Source organism: Pleurodeles waltl, chromosome 3_1 (assembly GCF_031143425.1).
Source record: "Pleurodeles waltl isolate 20211129_DDA chromosome 3_1, aPleWal1.hap1.20221129, whole genome shotgun sequence".
Taxonomy (NCBI): Eukaryota; Metazoa; Chordata; class Amphibia; order Caudata; family Salamandridae; genus Pleurodeles; species Pleurodeles waltl.
The window spans coordinates 96,470,928-96,482,828 of record NC_090440.1 but is presented as its reverse complement, the minus strand read 5'-3'; the positions used below and the strand labels follow the sequence as shown (position 1 = coordinate 96,482,828).

Here is an 11,901-nt window from a genome sequence, read left to right as displayed (position 1 = left end):
ATTAAATGTATCAGTGTCGCACCCGTCGCGGCTTCGTCAATCACTCTGTCTTGAGAAATCTCACGAGACATTTAACACTTATTAATTAAAGAAATGAATCGGGTGCAGTTAGGAGTCTGTCCAGGAGCTCGAGAATGCAGGGACCACCCTATCCGGCCCCCAGCACTCCCGACGACCCGCTGCCACATTTTTAGCGAGAATGTGCACTTAGAAAACAAAAGTTTATATGACTTACGATGAGAAATAAGCGGTTTTGTGAATAAGCCCTTTGAGTTATTTTCCTTTCCTTTTTTTTGCACGATGCATCCTGTGCGTGATGCATGATAGATACTCGCCGGTTTCTGCTGCACTCAGCAGCATTACCTGTTGACTTTTGTAAAGCGCCTCGAGTCCCCTTGCTTGGTTTGCACCAAAGAAAACTATGAACACATAGATGCTGCAGAGCGCTGAGTGTGCGGGAGAGATGCGTAGGAGAGAGCACGATAAATGGGTTGTACTGCTATTCATATAGAGCTTTCCACGCCTTTTACGCGCCCGAAGCGCTTGTTTTGCTCTTAAACTGACGAAACCATTTTTCTGGTATTTATGAAATATTTTGACGCCCTCTTCCTTGCGAAGAGGGACCGAATTATACAGCAGAAGTCTTGGTTCAAATGTGCCAGTGACCTGACCCTCTGCAGTGCCCTCCTGTGCCAGCCACCAGGCTATCTGTGCCACTGGGGGTGGGGGGGGGGGAGAGGAGGGGGGGGGGGGGTAATAACCCTGGATGCTAAGCAGAAATTAGTGAACTTCTAGGCGAAGTGTGCCACTTATCGTAGACATTTCCACTGATCTGTTCATGTTTCAGGCAGTCGGATACCCAAAATGCACAGTTATTGCCAATTGACAAATAGCGCACAGCCTGTCAGTAGTATGGCATCGCAGCGCTTGCGAGCAGGTCGGCTCTCGAAAGTAAGCTTATAGATCCTGCAGATAGGCTTCTATGAATATTTATGTTGATTTATTTCCTGGGGGGCAAATAAATTTAGTGGTCTCTACAAATAATTTCCCTTTCTAGGAACCGATGTGTCGCCGGGGCATTTAAATAGGCATTTAATGAGCCTGTGTCTGATGGCGCTGGACAAAAAAACGCCCGCTGGGCTCTTTTGGGGGCTTGTCGTCCAAGGGGGCCGGTCAATATGCAGAATTGATGACTGCACGTTCTTTGTGGGTGACCCCATTGTGCGACCGCATGCTTATGAGGGGCTAATCCAATCATAAATTGCCCCCACTAACCAATCAGAAGTCGCCCGGAGGAAGCTCCAGAAGGGTGGGAGTAAGGGGGCTTGGTGGACCCCCTTTGTGGGAGCTGTCAGTGCTCAAAGCGCTTTGAGCAGGGGGAGCGGTATAAAAGGCGCCCGCGGGTGGGGAGAGCATGGACTTGTCACTAGTGCCTGGTTAGAGAAGTTAGCAGGAGTCTGCCGAAGTTTACAGAAGTTTGCTGAAGTTGGCAGGAGTTTGCCGAAGTTTGCAGCAGTTTTCCGAACTTTTCTGAAGGGTGCCACAGGAGACGTGCCCTGGGCAGTTACCCCGTCCGGCTCCGGAGATGATGTTCCCCAGCCTGCTGGCACCCCCGGCGGTCTACCCGAGCCTGCTGCGGCCCACCCCGACCCTGTGCCTGCCCCAGTCGCTGCGCTCCGCCTTCTCCGGCCGCACCAGCTTCCTTGTGGAGGACCTGATCCGGATCAGCCAGCCGCCCTCCGGGTACATGCCGCCCCACAGCATGTCCCCCCCGGCCGCTGCCATCCCACAGGAGAAGAGCCCGGCGGACTACGGGGGCGCTGCCTGCCCGCGGGCCCCAGCAAAGAGCGACTCTACCTTCCTGAAGTTTGGGGTCAATGCCATCCTGGCCTCTGCGCCCAGGACCACTGGTAAGCGTGCTTACGTCATTTTAAATCAGGGCAGGTATACCAGGGTTGGGAAGGCATGTTCAGCGCCGAACTGCTGCTTAGCTGCCCTCAGGGCGCTGCGTTAAATATTGGACATACCCACTGCAAGCTAGCGGCGATAAATACACATTTAAACGTCACTTCTCTGAAACGTGCTGATCTACCTAAAGCCCTTCATGGGTGGAAGGCGCGCTGAGCATTGTCCCTACTGCGCGGAAGCAACATCGCTTGATTTTAGGATTTGTGGGGCGCCAAAATATCGCCCAAATTGTCTCAGGGCACTTTCTCATTCTCGCAGTACACCTTACAACTGACAGACAATTACGCGTCTCAGGAGGTAACGATAGCATTATTTTGAAACATTACTATCCAGCTGGAGAGGGAAGGGATAGTCTAACGGGATAACGTGCCTGCGGCGGAGAACTGTGCCTGGTCCCTAGGATCCCCTTAGGCCGCTGTCCCGCCCACACCTTGCACCTTAGATAAGATAATGTGTTAAGATATGAATCCGCCTGTGACACCTTACTGATAGCGTAGTAGTTCGGTGGGTCAATGCCCCCGCTGCGTGCCGATGAGTAGAGGGGCGTCAGAGTTTCGAACCATGGTTGTTCAATATCAACGTCTGTTCCCCGAATTATGGCTACATGAAATAAAAATACATTTGATTATTGTGTTCTGTTTTGACGGCTTCCCTTCTCTATGTCTCGGAATCACCCACTTATTTGTAAAATGCAAGGCCGAGCTTCTGTTCAGCCCTACATTAAACCCTAGTGTTTGTTAGACTCCCTGTGCCATACAGTGCCGACACAATTCGTCTGAAGTCACAAAAACGTCCACATTATGTCGTGTTTGTCCAAAGGAAGGTACAGTACTGTACAGATATAGCACGTACGGGGGGGGGGGGGAGGGGTGCCACACGCCCCTGTCCCGACATATTATATTTACCCCCTATAGACAATATAGCGACAAGGGTCTCACGAGCCCTAGTGACAGTAAGGAAATTGGCCCTCTGGCCTCAGATCTTAGAGATACAACAATAATTAGGGTTCAGTAGGCCCCGGTGCCACTGCACCTGCTGCACCAGTGAAAGCTGCGCCCTGCACGTGATTTTCTCAGCAAAATACCCCCCCCCCCCCCCCCATGTACACTTTTCCCAAGCCCTAAAACCGAGGACAAGTGTTTGTCGCACGGGTGTTACCTCAAGCATTAAAGCAGCGATGAAGGAGGGGGTCACGTCCTAATCCGATTAATTGGGTCCCTCCCGAGGGAGAAATGCCCCCGTTAGCTGCCGCCTTTCCGGCATTTATTGTGTCTCTTTTTATTCCCTGATTTTTTTGTGGCGCGTGAATTGTGTTAAGTCTCATGCTCTAGTCAGTCTTGTTTCTCAGCTAGTACCATGTTTGCTATTTAAAGTTTCCGAGTTCTGCGTTCCACAGGCTGCTTTCTGTGCTTTATTTAACGTGTTTGCGTTATTATGTGTCGCGATGTCTCGTGTGCTGGACTTTAGTTTTCTATACTTGTTTTGTTTTATTATTTTTTGGTGCTTGTTTTTTGTTTCCTGTGCTACCTGTCAACTAGAACTTGCCTTTTGTATTTTCCGTTGTTGATGTGCTTTTTCGTATTATATCCTGCTGTGCATGCCATATTTACCATGCTAGGATCTGCATTTCACATACCAGTTTTGTGGATTTGCAGTTTTCTGTGTTTCATACCTTGCTTTCTGTAACTCCAGGCTATTTTTCATTTCCTGTCCTCGCTTTTCACTTTTTCCACATTCTACGTTAAGGCTTCATTTCACAAGCAGGAGGTTTGCGTTCTCCTGGTTTCTTTATCTCCCATGTTAGAGTTTTGCATGTTTGTATTTTTATTTCCAATGCTTACTGTTGCCCTCCTTAGCACTTCTTTCCTTTGTATTCTTGTTTTCAAATATTTGAATCTTACTTTTCGCCTTCCCATTTTTTATTCCTCATGCCCTGCGGTTACATTTTACGGTTTTGCATTTCTCATGCCTGAGTGGTACAGTGTAATGTTTTTCCACCCTAGTTCCTTCGTATTTTGACTTTTCTCTGATTCTTATTCCCCCGCGCAGCTCCGCCCTTCTTGCACCTGCTTTGTATTCCCGGCGCTGGCTGTGACGCGCCGTGTGCTCTTGTAACCCCACCTGTCTGCTCTTTCTCCGTAGACTCGTCCACCGCGCTGCTGCAGTCGGCGGCCCAGAAGAGCTTCGCCTTCCCGTACTTCGAAGGATCCTTCCGGCCCTTCATCCGATCTTCCTACTTCCCAGGTGGGTCCCGGTCCAGTCACATCGCCCCGCCCCCTCCTGGACCCCCGCCCACCCTGGGGTGATACCAGTTCAGAGGTTGGCCGCAGTACCCCATTCACGAATCAGTCGCGCCAATTTGATGCCCTATTTAGCAGGGGGCCTGACTGCTGACACCGAGCGCCCCTTCCCTGCTCTGAAAATTAGCCGCAGTGTCACGGTGTAAATTTGAGGCGGGTCCCCCTGCGCGGGGGAGCTGCCGACAGCCCCGGCTTTCCCACAGTCCGTGCGCTCCACCAGTGATGCCCCACAAAGCCTCAGCACCGTGACCAATGGGCCAGCTCCCCCCGGGCCGGCCGCCACCCACAGACCGGGCCGGCCCGCACTGCGGCTGACAGACACCTACCAGCCAGCGGCTAATTCCACGTCAGGGGTCACACGGCGAGAGGGGGGCTCACAAGACCACATGCGGAGGCTATTGTATGTGCACCAGTGTGGGCTAGCGGGGATAGAGGTGGGCTGGGGGGGGGCACGGAAGAGTGGGTGCAAAGGTGGGGATAGATAGATAGATAGATAGATAGATAGATAGATAGATAGATAGATAGATAGATAGATAGATAATTAATCAATGGAGATAGACAGATAACCAATGGAGATAGATAATGTAGACAGATAAATAGATAATCAAGATAGATAATCAATATAGACAGACAGATAGATAATCAATGTTAACAGACGATCGATAGATAGATGAATAGATAGATACAGAGATAGATGAATAGATAGATACAGAGATAATCAATATAGATAGATAGATAGATAGATAGATAGATAGATAGATAGATAGATAGATAATCAATGTAGATAGATAATCAATGTAGATAGATAATGTAGACAGATAAATAGATAATCAAGATAATCAATATAGAGACAGATAGATAATCAATGTAGACAGACGATAGATAGATAGATAGATAGATAGATAGATAGATAGATAGATAGATAGATAGATAGATAGGTAGACAGATAGAAAGACAGGCTGACTGACTGACTATAGCATCCATAAAATGGAAATGGCTTTCTATGCGTAAACACAGAGTATATAGTGAAGAGAGGGCGCCTAAAGGTGATAGAACAAAACGGAGGGGTTAAAGAGAAAGTACAAAAAAGCAAAAGAGAGAAGCGGCTTGTTTTAGAAATCAGGGCTCGAGAAAGCAACTGGTACTAGAGAGGCGCAGATCACACGAAGAACAGAGCATCCTCCAGCACAGAGTCCTGTACCTAGGACGGAGAAAAGATGCTTCCGTGAACAGGGAGACCCAGCACTGAAAACAGACTTTTAACCTGAGCGCATTTTAAGGGCGTAAGCGTGATTCAATCAAGACACCTCATGACATTTAATTAAGCTCATCAAACATATGTCCTTGAAGCTACTCCGAGAAGCCCTCGCGGCCTGCCTGGGGTAAGCGCGCGCGCCCTGCGCGCATGCTGCACCCCGGGGTCTTTAAAAACGCTGTGTTTTGGTAACGCGAAAAGAAACGGTGTTATTGAGACAGCCATTTCTCTTTTTTTTCAATCTCTTTTTGTTCTCATGCCCCATTCAAGCTGCGAATAATGGACTCTGCTTCCTTTCTCCCCCCTCTGAATGCCCCCACAAAACAACTTCAGCGTTGAAAAAATGGCTTTTCATGTCCATTTAATGAAAATGATGTGCCGGGAGACAGAGGCTGGCATCAGTATTCGCGGATGAGCCGGGCATGCAGTTCTGTTTAGTTTGAAAGCACCGGCCGCCTTTGTGCCGGTAATATATGGCTTTCGCTGCCTGTCCTCCGCCTTTTTATGCTACTTCATTACTACACAATTACCATTCACGCTCCATTAGAATCCCTGTCGCCCTTTGCAGCGCCTCGAAGGGAGGGACTCCGCCTTTCATCCCACCAGCTCCATTGGGAGCCAGTCAATGTGCTAATTAGCAGTTACTTTTCATTTGTCCCCGTTGGGACCGCTGCCTTTTTCCCTCCAAGGGGCAGGCCAGGGACGGACTCTACAATGAGAAGAAACTGATAGATCAAAAAAGTCTTTAATGGCTTTTTTTGCACACAAAAAACAGATTTCGGATAACTGTGCGCTCACTTGATTTGGAAAAGAAAGTTTACAGCTTGATTCTTTTTTTTACAAAAAATATGTAGAGTTTAAAAGTATGTTTTGTTTGCTAAAATGAAGATTATAGGGCCGATTCCTGGTTACACGGTGGAGGGTGCATTGGAATTGTGGGTCGGAATTATTGTTTCCAGCCGGAATTCCCATCATAAGGCCCGGAAGAGAGCCTAAGAGACGGGTCCTGGAATTACAGGGCCTTCCTGTTTCCGATTCCCAGGTTCCGGGCCCTTTTCTGCGCAGAATTTCCACCTGCTTTTAGCAGATGGAAAATGTGTGCGGAAAGGCGTCTGAGGAGAGCCCACCGCACCCGACTTGTGATCAGTCCCATGTAAGGGACAGTCAGGCAGCCGAGACCCATGTTTTCAGAAAGGCATGTTATTGCCTTCTTATTTGTGGCTGTTGAGTTGGGAGAGATGGAGTCATCCATGACAATCCCATCTATTCTCAAACTAGCGCCCTTGGAACTTCCCAGTCTTTCCAAACAACCCGCTCTCCTCAGAGAGACAGCCTTGGAAATTCCCAAATAATCTCAAACTAGCTCCCCTCAGCATATTCCTAGCAATTAAAATAATATCTACAAATATTCTAAAACCAGGAATCTTCAGGATATCCTGGCAAACCACAAATATTCTCGAACTAGGATTCCCAAATATCAATGCCTGGCCGCTGGTACATTCACAAACATTCTCAATGTATGGTGCCTGAAGTTAGCCTTGGGAATTTACACATCCTTTCAGAATCTGTTCTCTTAGTATGTCTGGAAAGAAGCAAATATTCTCATAGAACCATCCATCAAGGTAGCTGAAGTGCTTCTAGACAGCTATTTTCAGTCTACTGTCCCTAAGTGTATCCTTGGCAATCCTCATCACCAAATCAGGTCCCCTAAGGATAATATTGGTAGGCAACACATATGTTCAGAGTTAGGCCCCTAAAAGTAGCCACTGGAGTGTGAAGACATTGGGTCTAAGGCCCTTCATGCTTCTCTTTGGGTGTCATTAAAGATCCTCAAACCAGGCCCTGGCCATAGGCTCCTGGGCTTCCCCAAATATCATAAAAGTAGTTACTCAAGATATTCCTGAAAATGTCCAGGCATACTCAAACTCAGCTTTCAGAGCCATCTTTGGACACCTAGAACATTTTCAAATTAAAGCCAAGAGAGACCTTTTTCGTGTAGTACAATCTTGACAAAATTAAGCCTCTTTGATACATTTTGGGGATACCCAGCCGTTCATAAACTACAGGGCTTGCATCTATCTCCTGTATTTCCAAATGTTTATCAAAAGGTAACCCCCTCGAGTTATCTTTGGGAATCCCAAAACATTCTTAAATAATCCCCCCTAAAGCTACGGCTTCATATGTGCTCAAATAAGAGCACTCAGAGAATATTCTTCTGAACACCCAAAAACTTCCAGATAAGGCAATGAAGAAACAGACATAGGTCCCCCAGAGGTTCAGAAACAAACTTGGAACCACATTTGGTGAAGTTCATGTACTACTGTATTTTTCCCTGCCCTCTCAGTGATCAATAATCATTCTTAATCAAGCATAAAGCAGAACATAAAGCAGAACACTTGCAAAAAAATACCTAAACTGTGTACTTTCTAACAGAGCACTGCACAGGGGTCTTTGTCAATCACAATATCATCTTGAAAATGTTCTCCAATTCTAGAATATGTTACAGCATCTGATACAGAGCATACAATTGTGTCCAGCTTCCAAGTTCTGCAGAATTTATGGTTTCTTGTATTCCTTGCAGCTTCGTCCTCCGTGGTGCCCATCCCTGGCACTTTCTCCTGGCCTCTAGCAGCAAGAGGCAAGCCCCGCAGGGGCATGCTTCGCCGAGCAGTCTTCTCCGATGTGCAGCGCAAAGCCCTGGAGAAGATGTTCCAGAAACAGAAGTACATCAGCAAACCAGACAGGAAAAAGCTGGCGGCCAAACTGGGGCTCAAAGACTCACAGGTAACTATGAAACCTGGTCTCACCTTGGTGGCCTAGATACGCAGAAGGGGGGACAGGGAGCTCCTATGGGAGGGTGGGATCACCTGTGCATGCTGTTTTATAAGGAATACTTCAGGGGAGTGGATTACTCTTGTACATTCTGATATACAGACAGCAGTCCCCTAAATACCAGGGCGTAATCAACCTGCTTTCCCCAGAAGTGAAAGCAGGAGCTAGCCAGTCTTTCAGAAACATCAAGGTTATATTTAAAGGGACTTTTGGATTAATCAGCTTTGCAGTGAAAGTTTACATAAGGAAGCACATAGAGCTGAAGGACCAAAGCTTGTTTAAAAGGAATGTTATAAAAGTTAAGGAAACAACTGATAAAAATTAGAATCATTGCACATTAGTGAAAACTTTAGATAAACAACCACTTTGGTGGCGCAGGGTAGGAGTTTGTAGCATTTTACAAAACCCAAATCCATTAATACATTTATGAGTGCCCTGAGTAACCACAGCATCACACAGAAAATGCGCTAACATGAACACGAGAGAGAAATAGACGCATCTTTATACAGCGGAAGAGGTCAGTCTCTATATGGTGTTGAAAGAACATGCATATCTAAATTTGTGTAGAGTTAAATACATTTCCATAAGTGCATGCACATGTGTGCTTGAATGCACAGACACACACATAGCGAACTTCCAAATCCTCTTGTTCCTAAAATGGCTCTAGCTCTCAGTGTTTTAACAATAATTGCTGAGTTGATGCTGACCTGCAAAGCGGAGAAAGGTTATATCTTTGGGTAGAAACAGTTATAAGTTAGTTGCAGGTCATATTGTGGGTTCTGCTGCTACCTATGTTGGTTATGGACGTGTTGTACACAAAAGGTAGACGAGAAATGTCCAGATGGGCACAATCTTAATGAAAAACTTCTTCATGCACTCTCACACCTTCAGCCAGACATATAACTCATACACCATGGAGACACTACATGTCTGTGCAGCATCTTGGGACAATGAGACCACTTTATAATAAACTTGGAGGATGTCACGCTTGTCAGCGTAAATGAGGAACATGTCCTACCTGAGGCTGACCCCATCTTTTCTTTGCTCAGGTCAAGATCTGGTTCCAGAATCGCAGGATGAAATGGAGGAATTCCAAGGAAAGAGAGCTCCTGTCCTCTGGAGGATCCAGGGAGCAGACCCTGCCCACCAAATTTAATCCACACCCGGACCTGAGTGACGTGGGCAAGAAGTGCTCTGAAGAGGACGAGGCCGACGAGGAAGCTGGCTCTCGTAGCCCCCATGACAGCCTAGTTCTCCCCGAGCGCCAGCACAGCCTGGCCTTCCCAGACCACCAGAGCCGGCACGGCCTTGCCTTCCAAGACCACCAGAGCCAGCACAGCCTGGCCTTCCCAGAGCACCACACACGGCACAGGGCAGACAGTCACCCCAGGCCGTCCTCGCCCTGCCACTCCAGCAGCCCCAGCAAGCCCTCAGACTTCACGGACTCAGATACTGATGAAGAGGAGATCACAGTCTCCTAGGGCCCCTGAGGCTGGACTCTTCACACATGTACAAAGAGAGACTTATTTATATAAATATATATAAAGTGATATATTATTGAAGAGAAGCCCACCCTGAAGACATTTTCTGGGTTACAATGTCACATTGTTACTCTGCACCCGATACAGACCGTATATTTATGCATCCGAGTTAGACTATATATTTAACTTTCTTTCCTTCATCCTCCCTTCTGTTTTGCATTCCTTATTTTTGGTCCATACTTTTGTTTCATTTCACTTTCATTAATTTGTCCTTTCAGCGCTCGACCTTCAATGATAAATGCTTTCTTTGCCAACCTCATTAGCTTTACCCCTTATTCTCATTTCTTCGTAATCCTTTTAAACATATTATTTCTTCCTTTATGTTTTCCTCTTTAATATTTTTCTTAACATTACTTAGTTTAATTTATCTCGTTTAATCTTTCCTTGTACAGATTGTTTTATTTGTTGCATTCTATTTAATGTTTTCTCGCATTCTTCCCTGCTTTCTACTATTTCCTTTTACTTTTTCCCTTTATCTTTCTCACTGCCTCTGTCCATTCCTTGTTAATTTTCTATCTCGTCTCCACCCATCTTTGCACGCACTGAAGGCATTAAGTTTCATGATCTACATGACTAGATAATGTTATTACTTCCTTAACTTTGAAAAAGTGCACTATATAAATGTACACACTTAAATGAAGATACAATTATTCCCCTCCGCTCTCTCACCTAATACACCAGTTTGTCACCTGGGCCATCCAAAGGGCTAACCTCTTTGATATTTTTACTTAACTTTGCTGTCTTTACACAGCTTTATGAACTGTACACTATTTTGTACACTTACACTGTATGGATGTTTAATGCCAAGGAAATTGTGTGAATGCATTTAAAGGTTGAGAATGTAGATTTACAATATTTTGAAATAGATCTTTGCTATAATGTAGCTACTTGACCATGTAAGTTATGAAGAAACTTTTATTTTGTATTTTAAAATGTACAGATTTTAAATATGGATATAAAATTAATTGGAAAGATGCCAAATAAAGAACATATTGGAGATAATCTTCGAACAAAACCTGTGAATTTGTGCCCTTTGCAGGGGAGGATCTGCTCTACTAAGAATCTTGGTTAGCTCAGAATGTGCTGCATAAACATCAATTTTATTAGATCTGGGAAAGGAGGATGAAGAAGAAGAAGATTTACAAAGCAGAGGGAAAAAAGTTTTAATGGTTATACATGACCGCATCACATGATCATTTGTGCTCGTAAATGAGCCTTACGAGTGCAAATGGCTGGATTTATGATTACCAGGAATTTACAAATGGAGACCCAACTATTTTAAATGGAGACCACACTCTGATCACACTCACCTCCTTCCAGCACCAGTGGTTTTAATGAGATGGAAGGAGATGAGTGTGATCAGTGGAGTGAGAGAAGTCATTTCTGGGATCAGGTATTTAATGGATTTTAACTCAGGTCCTAACATGGCGCGTCCGCTGTTTCAAAATGGACCCTTATGGATATACACAAACGACCAGATTTATGACAGGCTTGCGCCGGTGCAATACCACGAATTGTGACACATCTGCAGTGCAAGCAGTAAGTCAGATTTCTAAAACAACGTATTGGTGAAAATGCATCATTTTATAAGGCTTGTATGGTGCAAAAGCTGCGCTGAAAGTAGCTGCGCTACGCACAATATAATATAGGCAATGTAGTCCTTCCCCCACAAAATGTGTTATAAATGTACCAAAAAGTCTACATCCCATCGCATAACATAGTTAGCTAATATATTTGATCATCAGTGCACCTGACACCACTTGCAAGACTCATATTGTTGATTTAGTAGTGGTAGTTGGAGGGTCTGCTCACAACAAACTTTCACTAAGAACAAACTATGTGAGCCTTTGCCATCCATGCTGGAAAAGGGGGTTCTGCTTTGCAGAAATGATTGCAAGTGCCTGGACCTGCTTTGAGCTGGAGGACTGGAGCAAGGAAGGACATCACAAAAAGTGGTCAACTGGGCTGTATGCAATAAACACAAAGGCCCAGATTTACAAAAGGT

The 11,901-nt window shown here is 45.7% G+C and overlaps 1 protein-coding gene across 1 annotated transcript; it reads left to right on the top strand.

Annotated features, from left to right (window-relative positions):
* Positions 1–1,360: 1,360 nt before the first annotated feature.
* Positions 1,361–10,876, top strand: DBX1 (developing brain homeobox 1). Its single transcript, XM_069221930.1, has 4 exons — positions 1,361–1,910; positions 4,111–4,212; positions 8,105–8,307; positions 9,405–10,876. Exons 1-4 carry the CDS (start codon positions 1,586–1,588, stop codon positions 9,834–9,836), a joined length of 1,062 nt encoding a protein of 353 aa, XP_069078031.1. The 5' UTR covers positions 1,361–1,585; the 3' UTR covers positions 9,837–10,876.
* The last annotated feature ends 1,025 nt before the right edge of the window (positions 10,877–11,901 follow it).